This window comes from Rhinatrema bivittatum, chromosome 9 (genome assembly GCF_901001135.1).
Source record: "Rhinatrema bivittatum chromosome 9, aRhiBiv1.1, whole genome shotgun sequence".
NCBI lineage: Eukaryota > Metazoa > Chordata > Amphibia > Gymnophiona > Rhinatrematidae > Rhinatrema > Rhinatrema bivittatum.
This window is the reverse complement of record NC_042623.1, coordinates 209,954,667-209,975,387: the sequence shown is the minus strand read 5'-3', so window position 1 is coordinate 209,975,387 and position 20,721 is coordinate 209,954,667. Positions and strand designations below refer to the sequence as shown.

Here is a 20,721-nt window from a genome sequence, read left to right as displayed (position 1 = left end):
TCAGTATGGTTTGTTCCATAAAATGGTTTGTTGGATCATGCTTTTATGGTACATAATGTTTAAAAAAATAATAACAAGAACAGAGCTGTAGACTGTAAGAGGCCTGGACATGCACTCTGATGTGTTTTGGTGAAAAGTTGTTTTATGATTCACAACTTCACAGAAACTTGATCAAAATCGCGAGGGCAATTTTGAAATGATTTTTCTCAGGTGACTAAACAGTGACCTGGATACAGGTTTGGTTGAAAATTGCCCACTCCCTCTGTGGAGCCAAGACCAGAGGAGGGTGGCATTTGCAGACAGCATGTGGGGGTTTCAATAGGAAATCCATACCCAGGTTGCAGGGTGCCGACACTGCACTTCTCCAAAGTGGATGCAAAGTCCACAGATACAAACGCACCCACAGTGCTGTCTGGCCTTGAAATTTTGAAGAGAAACTCTACAGGGAGTTTCCCTTTGAAAATTTGCTTGCAGACCCAGAAGCTAACTATGAGGTTTAAAAATGTATTTATTTAAGGTGTTCTGCATACCGTCATTCGGTTTCGCCATCAAAACGGTTTACATAAATGAGGATGGGCTACAGGAAGGCAAGTATTATCTAATTATTTTATTAAATATCTAATGCTGTAACAACTTGTAAACCATTAGGATGGTCCTACTGAATGACGGTATATAAAATCAATCAATCAATAAATCAATAAGCAAGTGGCCCCTACAAAAACAGCAAAGTGGAAGGCTGGATGTTAGGCTTCCGGCTTTTGCTGTTGACAGCTGTCCACCTGCAGCACAGGATAATTCTAAATATTGTGGCCCAGTGGCAAGTTAATGCTGCGTTTGGAGCCAAGGGGCAACCTGAGTGTGCTGTTGAAAGCATAAGATGTATACTATATGAGCGGGATGCAATAGCGAAGCTTTGTGGAGCAGAATCTAAATGATAGCCCTTTGCTGCCTGAATGTTCCAGGAAACAGAAGCAAGCAAGCAGAAATGAGAACATCAAAATTCACTTGAATTTTGTATTTGCAACTTTGGCCATTCTGTGCCGAAAAGGCTGTCCATTTTTATTTACCTGTCTACCAGTTTTGCTGACAAATATTAGAGAAAACAAGTTCTCAGGCCAATTTTATCACAAGGCTGAGCTCCTAACCTAGCTCCCAAATTTTGGTGAATATTCCTCTATCCTGGGTTGACGTTGCCAGGTGGCTTGGAGTCAGAGGGGGGAGACCTCGAAATTGGCGGCATCGCAGCAGGGCTGATGGAGCCCTCGCTCTGCAACCTGGAAATGTGACAGCGAGGTGGTGGACACTGGGGGTGCCTGCAGCCACCCCCCTCCCACCACACAACTTGGAAATGCGGTGGCAGGGAGAGAGGGTATCCTAGGGGGAGAGGTTGATGGGCTTTCACCATTGGGCAGGAGAGAGCCTGGGTGGCCACTTGTTTTGGCAGCGCGTAGATTTGGCTGCCCAAAATCGGCGCCTAGATCTGAAAATCATCTTCCCTTGACTGATCACCTCCCTTAACAATGCCCACTTTTTAGTCCCTAAATTTAGGTTCCTAGTGAACAATACCTGCATTTAGGCCCTGAAGCCAGTTAATATTCAAAAGGACCAATTAAGGACCTAGCTCCCAAAGGTAGATGCCTAAACCCTTTGAAACATCAATAAAAATCTTGTGGCATGAGTGCTCAAGGTAGATAACATGGGTAAGGATGCTGCCACTCAGGAGGCCCCACTCCTGACTAAACAGGGTGTCCCACTGCTATCGGCACCCACCAACTCTGCTAAATCTTGAACAGCGGAAGAGGTGGGATCTAAGCATTTTTAAATAAATTCCAGACTTAGAGAAATTGTTAGTGCAACGAAGTTGAGCATCTACAGTAACAGTGTTTGCCATTCTAGAGAGCTCCAGACTTGTTTTGCACACATCACCACATGAAATGTAACAGCACCGACCGATGACAGTATCATGTGGTTGTACTGTTTGCCTTCAGACTCCTGTAGCTTCCAGATAACTCGTGTCTCTGTTCCAGGAGCTCTCAAGATCTGGTAAGAGAGGATTTTATGAGGGTCGAATTGCAAAAGCCGTGGTAGAAACGGTGCAGAAAAATGGTGGAACATTGGCCTTGGAGGACCTGAGAAACCACGCTACCGAGGAAGTGGAGCCCATCTATGCAACTTACAAGGTAACCCTTCTGCAGTTCCCTGGTCAGGGATTCGGTCTGATTACTCTTATGTACTGTTATAGTGTCGGTGGAAAAGCTTTTGTCTGACTTACATTGTGGCCAATGTGGAAGCAGAAAGTTAACTTGCAAGCACAAAAGAGGTCGATTCGCCTCCCCTTCATTTAAAAAAAACAAAAAACAAACAAACATATAAAATGAAAACATTTGCAGCTTGTTGCCCCTGCCTGGGGCAATTTCCTGGTGCTGAAGGGGCACCTCAGGGGTATTCTGGGCTATGGTCCTGCCTCCAGATATCTGGGCGAGACGGAGAGAAAGATTAATATTATAAACAGATAGTTACGCCAGACACTGCACAGACAGCACAGAAAGGAGCAGGCAAAAAACAGGAGGGAAGTGGGGCCGACTCTAAGCCCTGGGCAAAATTTGTCAAAGCCCCCCTCCTAACATAGTAATTGATGGCAGATAAAGACCCAAATGAACTATCCAGTCTTCCAGGCAAGTTGTTCAGAGTAATAACTACTGCTCCAAGCATGAAGCACCCATGCCTTCCCTTCCCTCCGTCCACATATTCTCTCTCCTCTTCTCCCTCTCTCTCTCTCTTTTTCTCCAGATATTCTTCCCCCCTCCCTCCATCCATTCTCTCTCTCCTCCCTTCCCATCCTGGGTCTTATCCCTTTATCCTGGATCCTCCTCTCTCCTGTTTCACGTCCCCATTTCAAGTCTCCTCTCTTCTGCCACATGCCATACTACCCCACTCCATGTAAGTCTCCTCCTCCTCCTCCTTCCTGTCCCTCCACCCCCCCCCCAAGTAAGTCTGGCTCTCCCTGTCCCCCTCCCACCACTCATATACAGTCTCTGTCCCTGCCCTCGCACCCCATTAGTCTCCAGCTCACTCCCACCCTCCACCTCAGATGCACATCTCCCCCTCCCTGCCCCAAACCCCTACCCTATGTAGCTCTTCCTTTACCACCCCATGTACCGTCTCTCTCCCTGCCACCCACCACCCACCCCATGTAGAGGTCCATCTCCCTGACCCCACCCCCAGCACTCTATGCACAGTCTCCCTGCCTCCCCATCTCTAAATGCCCAATGTAAAAAAAAAAAAAAAGTCAAATAAAATGTTGGTATTCCCTGATTCCTGGTATCTTCAGTCTTATCCTTCCCTCCCAGCATTTGTATCCCCAGCTGTTCTTAGGACCTCCCTTCAGCCAACACTGCCTGGCAAGCGCCAGTCTCATGGTAGGAGCCATCTCGCAACTCTTACTCCGACACTGGTCCCAAGCAGCAGAGGAAGCACTGTTAAGTACCGGTCAGGTGCACGAAGGGGAGCGAGATGGATGGACCGCCCTCATTCCATGGCACCCCATGTGACCACCCAGACGGCCATAAGAACATAAGAATAAGCCATACTGGATCAGACCAAGGGTCCATCAAGCCCAGCATCCTGTTTCCAACAGTGGCCAGTCCAAGCTGAAAAGTCCTAACCTCTTTAGTCTTTCCTCATAGGGGAGCTGTTCCATTCCCTTTATCATTTTGGTAGCCCTTCTCTGTACCTTCTCCATCGCAACTATATCTTTTTTTTAGATGCGGCAACCAGAATTATACACCGTATTCAAGGTGCGGTCTCACCATGGAGCGAAACAGAGGCATTATGACATTTTTAGTTTTATTCACCATTCCCTTTCTAATAATTCCTAACATTGTTTCCTTTTTTGACTGTCGCAGCACACTGAACCAACCATATCAATGTATTATCTACTATGATGTCTAGATCTCTTTCCTGGGTTGTAGCTCCTAATATGGAATCTAACATCGTGTAACTATAGCATGGGTTATTTTTCCCTATATGCATCACTTTGCACTTATCCACAATAAATTTCATCTGCCATTTGGATGCCCAATTTTCTAGTCTCACAAGGTCCTCCTGCAATTTATCACAATCTGCTTCTGATTTAACTACTCTTAATAATTTTGTATCATCTGCAAATTTGATTACCTCGCTCATCTTATTTCTTTCCAGATCATTTATAAATATATTGATAGGTTACAGATTTTTACTAAAAGAACTGAAATTTCATTTTTGAGTTCCTTCAGAACCCTGGGTATATGCCATCTGGTCCAGGTGATTTACTACTCTTCACTTTGTCAATCAGGCCTACCACATCTTCTAGGTTCACCGTGATTTGGTTCAGTCCATCTGAATCATTACCCATGAAAATCTTCTCAGAACGGGTATCTCCCCAACATCCTCTTCAGTAAATAACGAAGCAAAGAAATCGTTTAATCTTTCCACGATGACCTTATTTTCTCTAAGTGCCCCTTTAATCCCTCGATCATCTAACGGTCCAACTGACTGCCTCGCAGGCTTACTGCTTCAGATTTATTTTAAAAAGTTTTTACTGTGAGTTTTTGCTTCTATGGCCAACTTCTTTTCAAATTCTCTCTTAGCCTGTCTTATCAATGTCTTACATTTAACTTGCCAATGTTTATGCTTTATCCTATTTTCTTCTGTTGGATCCTCCTTCCAATTTTTGAATGAAGATCTTTTGGCTAAAATAGCCTCTTTCACCTCACCTTTTAATCATGCCGGTAATCATTTTGCCTTCCTTCCAACTTTCTTAATGTGTGGAATACATCTGGACTGTGCTTCTAGGATGGTATTTTTTAACAATGTCCACTCCTCTTGCATACTTTTTGCCTTTGTAGCTGCTCCTTTCAGTTTTTTTCCAACTATTTTTCTCATTTTATCAAAGTTTCCCTTTTGAAAGTTTAGCATTAAAACTGTGGATTTGCTTACTGTCCCCCTTCCAGTCATTAATTCAAATTTTATCATATTATGATCAATATTGCCAAGTGGCCCCACCACCATTACCTCTCTCACCAAATCCTGTGCTCCACTGAGAATTAGATCTAAAATTGCTCCCTCTCTTGTTGGTTCCTGAACTAATTGCTCCATAAAACTGTCATTTATTCCAACCAGGAACTTTATCTCTCAAGCATGTACCGATGATACATTTACCTAGTCAATATTGGGGTAATTGAAATCTCCCATTATTACTGCACTACCAGTTTGGTTAGCTTCCCTAATTTCTCTTAGCATTTCACTGACCGTCTCACCATCTTGACCAGGTGGACAGTAGTATACTCCTATCATTATACTCTTCCCCAACACACAAGGGATTTCTACCCATAAAGATTTGATTGTGCATTTAGCCTCATGCAGAATCTTTATCCATCCTGGACCTAAAGCACCACACCGCTCCTCTCTGTCATTGCGATATAATTTGTACCCCTGTATAGTACTGTCCCATTGGTTATCCTCCTTCCACCATGACTCTGAGATGCCAATTAAGTCTATGTCATCATTCACTGCTATACATTCTAATTCTCCCATCTTACTTCTTAGACTTCTGGCATTAGCATACAAACATTTCAAAGTGTGTTTTTTATTTTCATTCTGCATTTTAATTGATAGCAATAAATTGGAATTTTTTTTGGCTCAGGTGAGTTTTTACTTACAGGCACTTGGACTACTTTTCTTATTATTGGAACCTCACTGTTGGAAAGCCTTAATTCTAATGCATCGTTAGTATGCTTTGAAAATACCTCCCTCCGAGCCATGTGCTGCTCTATCTCCTTTTTAAAGGAGCAGTCTGGTTCCACCCTGGTTAAGGTGGAGCCCATCCCTTCGGAAAAGACTCTCTCTTCCCCCAAAGGTTCCCCAATTCCTTACAAAAAACTGAATCCCTCTTCCTTGCACCATTGTCATCCATGCATTGAGACTCCGGAGCTCTGCCTGCCTCTGGGGACCTGTGCGTGGAACAGGGAGCATTTCAGAGAATGCTACCCTGGAGGTTTTGGATTTCAGCTTTCTACCTAAGAGCCTAAATTTGGCTTCCAGAACCTCCCTCCCACATTTTCCTGTGTCGTTGTTGCCCACATGTACCACGACAGCCGGCTCCTCCCCAGCACTGTCTAAAATCCTATCTAGGGGATGCGTGAGGTCCGCCAGCTTCGCACCAGGTAGACATGTTACCAGGCAATCCTCTTGCCCACCAGTCACCCGACTGCCTACATTCCTAATAATTGAATCACCAACTTTGATGGCCGACCTAACCCTTCCCTCCTTAGCATTAGGCCTTGGAGATACATCCTTGGTGCGAAAGGACAATGCACCACCTGAAGAGCAGGTCCTTGCTACAGGATCCTTTCCTGCTGTGCCAGGTTGATGCTCTCTGATCATGAGACCTTCTTCCTCCAGGGCAGCACCAGGGCTGCCAGTCTGAAGTTGGGTCAGCTCCTATGTCCCTGAGGGTCTCATCTATATACCTCGCTGTCTGCCTCAGCTCCTCCAGGTCTGCCACTCTAGCCTCCCGAGATCGGACTCGTTCTCTGAGAGCCAGTCGCTCTTTGCATCGCATGCACATGTACAACTTCTCACCGGCAGGTAAAAACTCATACATGTGACACTCGATACAAAAGACTGGGAGGTCCTCCTCTTGCTGCTGAACTTCTGCTTTCATTTCACATTTGTTCAGTTCCTAGTTAAGTTTTAGGTTGCTATGGGAGTAGGAATGTGTCTAATTAGCATCCTTTAAAGGTATTAGCGAATTCACTATATGTCTGGTAGTGGCCTACAGGGGAATGATCAAACTCTCAGTAAGGTATGGAGGAATTTGTGAAGTTAAAAGGCTGATTTTTTTTTTTTTTTTTAGTGTGAAAGTGGCACCTGCCTATAAATTTAAGGATGAGCTAGGGAGGAGTGGGGTGGGAGGGTTGGGAAACACAAACACACTAACTTCTGATTATTAGCTGCCTTACTGACTATTAAAAGCACAAACACACTAAATAATATTCCTCTCCATGGCAAGCCCCAGGGAATGCCCTGCTTGCATGCTTGCATTAGTTGAGTGGCCAAACTGCAAGGACACTGACCATTTGGAGAAGCAGCCGGGGGCTCTGATCAGTGAGGGGAGCATAAAGTAAAATGGAATAAACTCAGATTCAAGGGTAATAGTTACATTAATGATCAAAAATGGGAAGAAAGGATACATAGAAGAAGGAATATGTACAAGGGAAACCAAGAAAAAGACAAGGACATGTCACACGAAAAATGCAGCTCTGCGACGCCCCATACAGCAGGTGCTTTTGCAAGCTATGCCTAGTAATTGTTTTGCGGCATGGTCGCCCCTAGAAGTGAGAGCAAGAGGTGTGCAGGGCGTTCTGAGCTGGATGCCACCATCGGGCGTAATGTGTGCGCCAGCTGTGCTGAGGAAGCTTTGAGAATGCTGCTGCAGTGAGATGGATGAAGGCAGCCTCCCCCTGTATTCTGGCAAAAGTGCTGTTGGCAGAAGGTTGTCGATGGAGCCCTTTTGAACGAGAGAGAGAGAAAGGAGGCTCGGTTGGCCGGTGTGGTGTCCCTGGCCACCGTGGAAGGGTATTGGGAACAACTTGGCATGTGAAAGGGAAAGGTGTGCTCCTTGTATCAATTGAAGGGCCGTGCCTTCTTGTAAAGGAGAGCTGTGACGGAAGGTTGTGTTGCTAAAGATTGTGTAGATGTGAAACAGGGGCGTTTGTTCACGCCTCTCTGCATGCAGGCCTTGCAGCAAATTAAAGCATTGGCAACTTTGTTTTCTGGCTGTCATGATATTTTTTTTCATGTGTTTTAAGTGCTGTTATTTTCCCTGTTCATTTCAATGGGATTCAGGTAAATGAGTGTTTCAGAGAGTATGCAAATGAGATTGTGTGGGGCTTGAAATTTGGGCAGTCGTTTTCAGTTTTGTTTTTTTTTTGCCCTTTGTTTTCACTTCCATCATGGCCTGCAAATGCTCAGTGCAGTTTCCCCCCACCCAGTTCCAGATGCTGATGACATTAGGTAAGTGATCTTGCATCTTGCATTCAATTACATCCAATAGCCCCACCTTAACACACCATCTAACAACAGTGCCGCAACAAAACACAAGCTTGGACTCATTCGAGCTCACTTCTTCACTGGAGATCGAAAATACACTCAAAAAACTAAAACCATCCTCACACCCATCAGACCCATTACCAACAAATCTCCTCATTGCCATACCAAACACCATCTCAAAACCAATAGCAGAAATTATCAACACATCCCTGTCTCAAGGCTCAGTTCCTAACCAGTTAAAATTGGCAATCCTGAAACCGTTACTGAAGAAACCAAATGCTTCTCCATCAGACCCAGCTAACTTCCGACCGATTGCAAACTTACCACTCATCGCCAAACTGATGGAAAAAATTGTCAACAAGCAACTGTCAGAATATCTGGAAGATCATAACATTCTATCCCCAGCTCAATATGGCTTCCGAAAACGACTAAACACCGAATCTCTCTTATTATCGCTCACTGATACCATCCTCGTGAACCTGGAGAAAAAACAATCTTACCTGCTGGTTCTACTTGATCTTTCTGCGGCGTTTGATACGGTAAAACATACTACACTTATAGACCAACTAACTAATATAGGGATCAAAGGCACAGCTCTCAAATGGTTTCACTCCTTCCTAAGCAACAGATTCTACAAAGTAAGGATAAACAACTAAGAATCGCATCCAATCCTTACAGAGCAAGGAGTCCCGCAAGGATCCTCACTTTCTCCCACCCTATTCAATATCTACCTCCTCCCTCTCTGCCACCTACTCTCAAACCTCAAGCTTACCCATTACCTCTATGCAGACGACATTCAAATCCTTCTCCCGATTACAGAATCCCTTCAAAAAACCATCACTTACTGGAACGAATGCCTACAGCCCATTAAGGAATTACTCTCAAGCCTCAACCTAGTATTGAATGCCAATAAAACCGAAATGCTCATTGTCTCTCAGGATCCACTCACAATCTCTTCTAGCTTCTCTCTACCAAACGCTAATAACATGTTCTCACCGGACGTCAGAAACCTTGGAGCATGGCTTGACAATCATCTTAACCTAAAAAAGTTCGTAAACAATACCACGAAGGACTGCTTTTACAAACTGCAAGTCCTCAAAAAACTTAAACCCCTCCTTTATTTCTCCGACTTCAGGCTAGTACTTCAGTCCATAATATTATCAAAGCTCGACTATTGCAACTCCCTGCTACTAGGTCTATCAAACCATTACAGATGGTACAGAATTCTGCTGCCAGAATTCTAACAAGCACTAACAAAAAAGATCACATCACCCCAATCCTTAGTAATCTACATTGGCTTCCCATTAAACAAAGGATACTCTATAAGGTACTCACAATCATCCACAAAGCGACAAACAAAATAGCTCCCATCACGTTAAGCTTTCAACTCCAACCGCACACATCTTCCAGACCTATCAGAAGCGCTTACAAAGGATCACTGCATGCCCAACAAGTAAAATCATCTCTGAGCAAAAGAGCGCTATCCTTAGCAGGCCCCCACCAGTGGAACATGCTCCCCCCAAATCTAAGACTTGAACCCAATCATCAAGAGTTCAAAAAAAGGCTAAAGACTCTTCTTTTCCAACAAGCCTTCCCAGACTCACAATCCTACCAAGACGGAAAGTCTTCCAAATAAGAAGTATCCCCTAATTATGGTCACCATACCAAGTCCTACCTTCAGGTCTCTGCAACTGGACAACAATCTTTGAGTTCTAAAAATTAATCTTATTTATATTTTCCTCTGCAACTGGACTACAATTTCTAAGTTCAAAATTCATTTTATCTTATTATTTATATTTGGCATGGTTAATATGTCACTATATCCAAGTTAAATATTTAAATTATACAGTTTATATTACATAATTTTATTTTTTATTAATTACAAGTAAAACTATTCTATATTATTTATTATCATTATGTTAAATTGTCATCCAGTTATAATGTTCCATATGTACCACTGTTCTATGTAAAGCCCCCTTATCTCTGTTGGGCAGTTTATCGTTATATGTAAACCGGAGTGATTTATAGTCTCTATAAGAACCTCGGTATATAAAAATTAAAAATAATAATAATAATCTCAGTAAAGGGATAATGAGGCTGTTAATGGAGTGGGTTAGGTATAATGTTCTTAATTCTACTCTCATTTGTCTGCAATTCATCATTATTCAGAGTGCGTCTCCCTCTGGGATTGAATTGCAAGTGTTTGTATTTGCCTGCTTAGCCAAGTAAATATTAATTTGTGGATGTGTTCCTGTACTGACATGGATGAATCTATAAGGAGTCATTCTTTGAATTGTTCCCCTGTAGAATTTGTAACAATAGAATTTGTAAGTTGATTTATGAATGTGAAAGTTTGTAAAACTCTGTTTCACCTTTACCTGTCTATCGGGCCGATGCAATAAAGTGCGCTCAGGCCGAGTGCACTGTTAGCCCCCGGTTGGACGCGCGTTTTTTACGCGCTATTTTTACCCCTTATACACAGGTCTATCCAGTAAAGTGCGGCCGCGTTTACCCCGCTCCTAACCCGCGTTAGCCCTTCCTGCGATCCACAACCCCCTTTAACCTACCCTTACCGCGTCCTAAAATCCCCGGGCAACCCCTTCCGCACGCGGCATGTATATTGCATGCAAACGAGCGAATTAGCTATTCCCTACCATCCAGTAACTCGCGCCCCGACTATCGCTATTTTACCCTGCCATTTTGCCGCGCGTTTAACCTGCTAACTTACTGCCCACCCTTACCCCTGCGTTAGAGGCAGGGGAAAGGGTAGGCGGCAAGCTTTCCCCCAGCCCCCGCTCACCTGCCCTGGCCGCGTCCATGGGTGCTGGTCTCCGGGGCAGCCCCAGTCCTCTCCCCTCCTCCCAAAGCAAAAAAAAAGCGAAAAAAAAAGTTGCAAGAGAGAGAGGGGAGAGGATGGGCAATCCTACGCTCGGCGACAGTGTAAAGCGGCGAAGCTTTAAGTCACTTCTTATGACATGGCCTGACAACTCCTTTGGAATCTTTCTGTTCTCCATATTTCATGATCGAGAAGCCCAAACAGATGTACTGTTCAAATTAAATAGTTTATTTTACATTTGCAATTGGGTACTAGCCCAAACTTTCATATAACAAAAAAAAATACCTATCTCCAGTTATGGTTTTCCTGTAGCTAGCATTCCAAAACACACTGATCTGCCTTCTACAGCCTGTTAGAGACATTCTTTATGAGTGCTTCTTAACTTAGAAGCTAGATTTCTGTAGAAAGCTGTCCTGGTCTACTTTGTTCAATGGCAAATTATCACACACAGTATATGAGAAATAGCATTCAAGCTTATAGAAATGAATCCAGGACAATGGGTACCATTGTTTGATTTTTGCCAGTGGCATACTTGTCATTGCATATATTAATTTGGTCTGTCTAAAGGCAATTTTGAAATTTCACAAATATCTGGATCTTATTGTGAAGTGGCTTTGTACCCATAAACTAACAGTTAATCCTTCAAACCCTGAAGCCCTTTGGATGGGTAGGAAGATGCCTATACTTTTTGCAGCCCCCTCCGGACATCGTGGCTTCCCCCGTGCCAGTCCCCCTCTCCACTCCTCCCGAAGCAGGGTGCGAAAAGCAGCCTTGCTCCGGGAGGAGGGAAGAAAGGACTGGCAGCGTAAAGCGGCGAAGCAACTTACTTTTTGCAACCCCTCCGGACATCGGACGACCTCTCCTGACTCCAGCCGCTCGCGAAGATGGATGCCTGCACGGCCGCTGAAGACATGACGTCACATGCCGTGACGCCAAACGTCGTGACGTCACGTCTTCAGCGGCCGTGCAGGCGTCCATCTTCGCGAGCAGCTGGAGGCAGGAGAGGTCGTCCGATGTCCGGAGGGGGGTGCAAAAAGTAAGCCGCTTCGCCGCTTCGTACTGCCAATCCCTTCTTCCCTCCTCCCGGAGCAAGGCTGCTTTTCGCGCCCTGCTTCGGGAGGAGGGGAGAGGAGACTGGCACGGGGGAAGCCACGATGTCCGGAGGGGAGCTGGCAATCCCGACTTCCTGGTATCTGTCAATTCAAATGACATTTGAAATGACAGATACCAGCGTGGCCGTGAAACGTTAGGCCTGCGCACCCAGGATACTGTATAGGCGCTCTATACAGTAAAATGGGTTGCGCGGGCATAACGCTTCACGGTCGCTTCTTAGACGCAGCTTGCATTTGCAAGTTATTTACATACAGGATCGAGCGGTAGGTGAGCTGCACTGTGCGTGCGGCAACCGCGGGTGCGCCGGGCACTAACGCAGCTCTTCCTACCGCTCGTTACTGGATAGACCTGACAGTAAGGGGTAATAGCGTGTGGGAAAACGTGCGGCCAACCCCCCCCACCCCCCGAAACTAATAGCGCCCGCAACATGCAAATGCATGTTGATGGCCCTATTAGTTATTCCTGCGTGATACAGAAAGTAAAATGTGCAGCTAAGCCGCACATTTTACTTTTACAAATTAACGCCTGCCTTTGGCAGGCGTTAATTTCAGCCAGCACCGGGCAAGTGTACAGAAAAGCAGAAAAAACTGCTTTTCTGTACACCCTCCGACTTAATATCATAGCGATATTAAGTCAGAGGCCCCAAAATTAAAAAAAAATAATTAAAATCTGCCCGCGGGTTAGAAGACGGACTCTCAATTTTGCCGGCGTCCATTTTCTGAACCCGTGGCTGTCAGTGGGTTTGAGAACCGACACCGGTAAAATTGAGCATCGGCTGTCAAACCCGCTGATAGCCGCTGCTTCTCCTTTTACCGCGGGCTCTCATTTGCATATTTTTTCTTTTTGAATCGCGCGCCCAGGAGAGTGGCCTAGGCGCACGTCGGGAGAGCGGGCGCTCGCCGGCTCTCCCATGGGTTTTTCTGTATCGGCCCATATGGTAGGCACAGTTAGCGGGGTTAGAGATTTAGTTAAGACTACCATGAGCGGGCCTTATTTGCGACTATAAAAACCTGCTGAAGCAGAGCAGGTCCTCAGGGTCTATATTAACTCCTTAATCTTAAGAATCACACCTACGTCAGTGAAGATTACTGCCTGCACATCTGACAGTGTAAGAATGCTTCTTGCCCCTCACCTCCCTTCCCAGGGGTTTAGTGTTTTGGCTTTTCTGGCAAACCTGCCTGCTGGTTGGTTAAGGTTTTTGGGGGGGGGGGATCTGAAAGGAGCATGGATTTTCTCCTGCTAGACAACAATTGCGTATTGCACCAAGCTTTGTGACGAGTGCAGGTAAAAGAAAAAGGCTACAGGATACACGGCTGGAGGGACCTCTTGTTAGGAGAGACAAGGAGAGGGCAAAACAGTCCTCTATAGCATGGGGGAGAGGGGGAATTTTCAATAATCTGTCTAGATGGAAAGTCACCGCAGACCTGGCCAGCAATTTCCAAAGAATAACATCATGCATTACAGATGTGCGAGCACCAAAGTCCCGATGGGGGGAGAAATTGAAGGGGGAAGGGGAAGCGATGCGGGGAATTACACGTGCAGGTTTGAAAATGCAATTCTGCGTGCAGACGTTACTCCCCCAGGCTAAGTGTGCCTCTGGGTGGGGAGAAGGGGACCGCCAGCCCACTTTATCCAGCTAAATAATTACTTATCCAGGTAAATGATTCAGAGCACTGTCCTCACCACAGTGTTATCCCGTATTCTTCCTGGTAAATCTTTTCACCACATTTTGGACCTACTCATGCTCGATGAATTTTGTAATAAGTAAGGCCAAAACAACACATCCACTGGATTTCTGCCAGTCTCTCGCAAGTAGAAAAGAGTCATCTCTCAATAGACTGAATAAAGGATTCACATCCCAAAAATGTAGGCGCACCTCTTGGTAGAAATTAAAGTTATTGTTCCTAGAACACAGAATGCCACATTATGGATGAATAAAGTATTTAACCTTATATATGAGGCAGAGCTTCCTGCAGGACTCAGGCATTTGTCACCGTTAAATATAATAATGTTTGCTGGAGAAATTAGGGATTCATCACTGGCAAACAGAAAAGAAATTTGGGAACTCACCCAACTATCATTAATGAACAGGAGCAACCTGCTAGTGCTCTAAAAATGCAAGTTTCTTCCTTATTCTGGATTCCCTGAAAGCTTCTTTCACAAATACAAGTAGCCCTCTGATGAGCTCATAAAATGACAGAGGTTCTGATGCCTGTTCAGTAGCAAAGCATCGGCCTCTGATTTCACTTCAGTAAAAATGGTCAAACAGATGGTGGAGGAAAGGAGGATGAGCAGCCTGGTGATTAGAGCACTGGACTGAAAACCAGGGAATCTAGGCTTCAAATCCTATTTCTCCCACCAAAACTCCTTGGGCAAGGACACCTTATCTTCTGCTGTCTTGGGTATCCACTTAGAGGTGCATGCATTAATTAGAGGATGTGCGAATAAGTTGGGCTCGCACGCACCGAGCAGATTTTAGAAACTGGCGAGATACACCCGCAGCATGCACACCTCGAAAGTTTTCAAACAGGAGCAGGGCATGGGCAATTCATGGGCGTGAACCTGAGATGTGCGCATAAATACTTATGCAACCCGGCTCGTGCTGTGTAACTTTACTTCTGCTGTGGATGATGTGTAAGCTAAAAAATAAAAAAAAAAACTAGGCAGCTCTTCAGGGATTTAAAAGTTGGGGCTAACTGGGAGGAGTGAAGGCTATGAAACTGGGGGAAGGGGGGGGTTTGAGGACCTGTCTCTGGTAAAATTGGGGATATGTGCAAATGTGCGCACGCATGCTAGTTTGAAAGTTACCGCTCCTGATTGTAAGCTCTTTGGGGCATGGAATTATCATACTGGAATACTTACCTTCATTTTACAGGGCTGCATATGTCCAGTAGCACTGTAAAATGATAAGTATTAGAGGGTGTAGTTGATCTGGCCCAGAGGCAAGGTTTGTATTTCTCATGCTGGACAGGGAAGACAAACCCAAAAATCAGTACTGCAGTCTTTATTCTTTTTGATTTTTTTGTTTTAGAAAATCAACAAAGATGTATGAAAATGGTGATTATTTTCTTATTCACTGGGTTTTATATTTCTTTAGAAAACAGCAAATATTTTTGTAAACTATTTGTGAACACTAATGGATTCTCAGAATAGTCACAAAATTAAAAATTCACTTTGTGCATGGCCTTGGTTTGAAGCTCATGGATCAGGCACTGCATTTTTAGGAAACAACCTCTGCAGTTCGCCTCCTTTGGTTTTGATAAATGTTGTCCTCGTTTTCACACCACATTTAAAATTTGACAGAGTAGGAACCCAGTGTTAATAGAGACACTGTTGATTGTATCCTGCTCTCTCAGTGACAAAAATACGAGCAATTGCACAGAGAGGGAAAGAACTGGTAGGGCCATGACAGGAGAAAAGAAAGTGAGAGAGAGAGAAAGATCCCAGGGCCACTGGCAGAGCCCATTCAGCTTTTGGCTGAAAAAAAGGAAGGCAAGAGAGAGGCCTTTGCAAGGCCACCAGCTGAAGCAAGGAAGGAGAGAGGTTCCAAGATGAATGAGAGACTCAGCATGTGTGTTTGAGCGAGGGAGTCAGCGTGTGTGTGTGAGAGAGAGCAAGTGTGAGTTCGTGAATGAGAGAGCATGTGTGTGTGACAGAAAGAAGCAGTGTGTGTGTGTGATGGGAAGAGTGTGTATGTATATATGTGAGGGTGTGGTAAGAGAGAGAGAAAGCATGCATGAGTGAGAAGTGTATTTGGGCATATGTATGATTGTGAAAAAGAGAGGGAATGTGTTTGTGAGCACATATATGTATGTCTGAGAGGGAGTATGTGAGTTTGTGAGAGAATGAACATGCGTGTTAGAGAGTGTGTGTATATATGAGAGAGAGCGGAGACAGTTTTTGTATCCCTCACCACCACCATCCCCCAAACCATACTAATTCATGACAATCAAATAGTGACTGGAAATAAGACGTTCTCAGGCATGAAGAACAGGCGATTTTTAAAAATTTGTTTTAGTTTTAATTATTGGAAATTATTTGATGTCTGCTGTTTTGGGAAATTAAAAAAAAATTATATATTTCTAATTATTGGATGTTCTGTTTTGAAACATGTATCCTTTTATTAGTATGGTTTTACTGTTATGTTTTATATTTCTAGATTTTATTGTTTAATGTTTTATGAGGAATGGTGGTGTTTCTGTTTTTCCATTTTTGCACTGCATATAGAGTCTGGTTTGTAGTTTCCTGATGAATTTTTGTCTGTGTATTTCTTCTATGTATATTATATGGTCATTTTAATCTGTATTTTATGAAGATGTGCCTGTATTTTGCATGTGTGACCAAGGTAAGGTAGTATGTTAGTATGTAATTTCTGTGCGGGGAAACTAGCAGCATGGCTTGCTCTGTTTTCCTAATAGGAAGCACATTAGTGCTTAGGGCCTGGTGTAATATTTGCAGTGTTGCCTTTTCATAGGTAGGGTTGTTACTGTCTGAGTACTGGCAGTTAGTGCTGTTTTGGTATGGGAGGTTTGCTATATTGTAATTTAGTTGATTAATGGCTTTCTGAAGGTGAAACCTACACCCAAAATGCTTTACAGTAGGCCTAATACCATATGAATTCCCAGTGTCTTTTTTGCAGGGTTGGCACCCCAGCAGTGCAGGGCTGGGTGAGAGGACATGGTGCAAGGCTATAAGGTTCACCTAAGGTGCCTAATACCCTTGCATTGGATCTGATTGGAAAAATAATACAAATTAAGCTGGGGGGGCCGCACAGTAATTGTTTGCATAGGGCAGCAAGCAAGCTAGCACCAACTCTGCTCCTGGAATTGGCCTGAGACCACCATCTTGTTTCACAAAGACCACCTGCGCTCAGATTTGAACTGGTGGCATAGAGGCGGGTCCCATCTCCATCTGAGATTAGGTTAGAGGGGACAAGCTGCGCTACCTTTCCTTACCAAGTCCCTATATTATGGAGCGCTGTCCCTCTGGATGCAAGACTGGAATTAAATGATGGAATATTCTGCACGTAACCTCTCACCCCTTCCTTCGGCAGCTGCAGGGGTCGGAGAAGACCTTTCTGAGGACCCGGAACCAGGATTGTTCCCCTGGGGGATGGCACAAAAGCTACAGGGTCCAAGGAGAGTCGCACACCGTCCACACTCTGTGTTGTTGTCGTAAGACAAGGATGGAGTTTATTTAAGAAGTCCAAAAAATCAAAGTCAGGCTAGAGCAAGAACCCCCCCACCCCCACCCCGGCCAGCTTCTCCTTTCAATCACAAATCACGTCACTGAGGTAACTCACAGTCACTTCAAAGGGGGTTCCCCCAGTCCAACCTTACCAAAGCCCCTTATTCCTGTAGGACCCCAAGTGCAGCATTGGAAACGTCTCCGCCTACAAAATCTCTGTCCCAGGCTGTGGGCTTCCCAAAGCAGACAAAATATCCCTGATGACTGACCAGTCCTATCTGTATCTACTTGAAAGCCCTCCTTGGCTTCTTCAATACTTCCACTCTCTGGAAACCCTCAGAGTCCGATCTGAGGCTGCAAACCTCAGCCTCGCAAGTACAGACTCCTGACTCGTGAGGGCCTGGGCCTCTACTCCTGCAAGTGCTCCAAGCAACTCAAATAGACTTCAACAAAACCCCCATCCCTTTGTGGGAAGGAGCTCCAAGCACAGCTCCCAGAACCTCCCAGTAACTGGAAAGTGCCCCAGTATAAACCATAGCCCTTAGTCTAGTGGCCTGCATGTAAAAATATTCAAGCATGGTTTTAGGAATTAGACAGAGCCCTTATGTTGCAAACTTCAGAATTAGTTGTGGTCTTTTTCTCCCTTTGCCTGCAGTTGAATTTAATGGGCAGGTTCTTCTACTCCTGGTAGAGTGAGAGGTTGTTATATCAGTGATGCAATGTTTGCATTTTCATCTGTCTATGTGTTTTTTCTCTGCTGTTGATGTCTTTTATTTTGTAAGCCGCTTTGATATCTGATGATTCTGATAAACGGCTCTCTACCCTGTGAGCCTTCCCCTGAGCCCTGCAGTCCCTGGCATTCTGCTGCTGCTGCTTTACTTCCAGGTGCCCAGAACTGAGCAATGCAAGCTGCATCCCTGTTCAGCACTGCCTAAGTCCTGGAGGCCATCGTAGATCTATTTCTGTCCACAGTGGAGTGAGTCAGCTCGTCATGGGAGAACACACCTTACAGATCCATTTTTAGTACTACGTTTAGAAGTATAATTACAGTATCTACTGCAGGATTTAGTACTTGATACAGATGAAACATACACGCAATGTTTGTGTGTGTGTGTGTGTAGGAGTTTGGTTAAAAAACAAAAAAGTGGTTATTGCTATTGTGTGGTTAGTATACACAGCACTGACCAGGATCATTCACCTGGTTGACATGTTCCTGCTCCAAAGACTTTACAGTCTAAAGTGATGTTGCTCAGACTGCTCCTTGAGACCTCCTCTTTTCCATCCCACAGTCAGTTGAGTTCTCAAGAATACCCTAATGAATATGCATGAGAAATATTTGCGTGTACTGCCCTCGGTATATGCAGATACGTCTCAGGCATATTCATTAGGGTTATCCTGAAAACCCAATTGGTTAGAATGGGACCAAGGATTAGTTTGAGTACCACTGAGGAACCTATATACTAACAGGTAATAAAACCAGCCGATAATGTGTTCTATCTGCTGATTGCAATGCCTGTCTTAAACTGCTGTTTATCATGTATTGTTCTAAATTAATGAGATGCAGAACACTGACACAGTAAAATATCTTTGTTAAACAGAATGGCAGTGCTCTGCATTTAGCCCCTGCCAGATACATGGGCTTGGTTAGGGAAGGGTGTAGGAGACCTGACATGAGGGAACCACTAACCCAGACTCTCTGCTACCCTTCACTCCTTGAAGTATCTGAACCCCTGTCCCACCCCTGAAGTGGCCAATCTCCTCCCCACCACTTACTGTACGCATCTTTCCAACAACCTTTCTGTCTCTGCGTGATTATTGCTGCTGTCTATGTATGAGTGAACATCAGTGCTGTTTACAGTGGACTTTATAATGGGGTCTGATTTAAAGCAATCTCTACAGGGTCTTGAAGATTATTCTTCCTCCTGCTCAGGAATCATGAACATTCAAACAGCAAAATAACTTGGGAAGACTGAACTTTAAGAAACTGAGATGTAGATTCTGGGACCTTATTTGGTATTTTCAGCCCAGGGAGCTGCATTGGCTTCCAAAAGAGAATAAGGTGATTTCCAGATTCTGTCCATAATTTTCAAATGCTTAAATCAGATGGGACCAAAATATCTTAAGGATTTGCTGGTACATTGTCAGTCGTCAAGAAATTAAAGATTATTTTAGCAGGCTCGACTGGCTGTCCTGTCTGTAACTGTAAAGTGATTGAGACAAACTGAAAGGCCTATGTCAGGTATCACAGGGGCTTCCCTTCAAGGGAGAACAAGGAGGAGGCCAAGGATCTGCGTAAGCTGTAGCTTGCAATTAACTCACAAGCTGAGCCCGCAGGTGCAGGCCACGGCAATCTGTGGAGTACCTGAGGGTACAGGCAGGCCGAGACGTGGGCCCAGTTGTGGGTGAGGAATCTGGTGAGGATCCGAAGTCAGGCACTGAGCAGGAATCGCAGGCCAGTCAGACAGCATTTCCACGAGCAAGGTCTAAGAAGACTGTTTGGACTGGCAAGGGTGTGTCAAGCAGGGTCTTCCCAGTATAGCAAGATAAGCAGCTAGTTTAGCTTTTGGCCAGGTGCATTTTTTTCACATTTCTAGGTTTGAAAAGCTAAGATAGTTCAGTGCTATGTCTAAGGATATTTTTCTATTAACTTAATCTTACTTTTAAATTACTTGGAACAGCTCAGTTTTCAAACTACACTTCCTCTTTGCAGCTAGAAACAGTCACACCTATATGTCTGAAATAGCACAGGCAGTTGATTTTATTATGTATTTGCATTTTCACATTTCATATTCGCTATTATACCAACATACTCTTAGCAAGGAAGACAATAAAAATACAATATAATTAGGACTCTTTGTTTTCAGCTTCTATTTTATTTTCCCCGGGAAATTATCAGTGTTTGTTAAAACAAAACCAAAAATGATATTTACTTGGAAAAATGATGAGTTGTTCTCATGCACTGATATCTCCCATTTTGGTAATAAACACTGATAAATTCCCAGGGAAAATAAAATAACTGAAAACAAAGATCCCTAAATATAACAGAAAACAAAACAGATAGAAGGCAACATAAAATAAGGGCACAAGTTGCAGAAACAAATATCTGTACAATATTAAAGCAACTCGTTAACATTCTTAATAACTGGAGCAAATAGATATGCAGGGGAAGCCCAAACAAAGACAAACAGTTAAAAAGTAAAAAGAATCGGGCAAAAACCTGTAAGAATAAAAATGTGCTGTGGTTATGTCACTAAACAAACAGTTATTGTGGGCAGGATATGGTGATCTTTGCAGGGTAGGCTAAAAAGCAAATTAGTCTTTACTTGTCTAAAAATCTACATATAAAGTACAGATAATGTTATCTGCAGAATAAACTTTTATTGTTGCAAACACTGTAAGGGCTGACCTTTGAACCGAGTGGCTATAAAATGATGCAGTAGAAGCCACACAGATTATGCGCTGTTGATCTACTGTACACCTGGCGTACAGTTCTG

General features: G+C 44.1%; 1 protein-coding gene across 7 annotated transcripts in view; it reads left to right on the top strand.

Annotated features, from left to right (window-relative positions):
• The window catches only part of LOC115098864 (glutathione hydrolase-like YwrD proenzyme), a 121,403-nt gene that overhangs the window by 30,110 nt on the left and 70,572 nt on the right, over positions 1-20,721 (top strand). For all 7 annotated transcript variants that reach the window (XM_029615907.1, XM_029615909.1, XM_029615904.1 and 4 more), the window contains one exon: positions 2,028-2,180. In XM_029615907.1, coding sequence (XP_029471767.1) covers positions 2,028-2,180 — 153 coding nt within the window. The remainder of the gene's footprint in view (positions 1-2,027; positions 2,181-20,721) is intronic.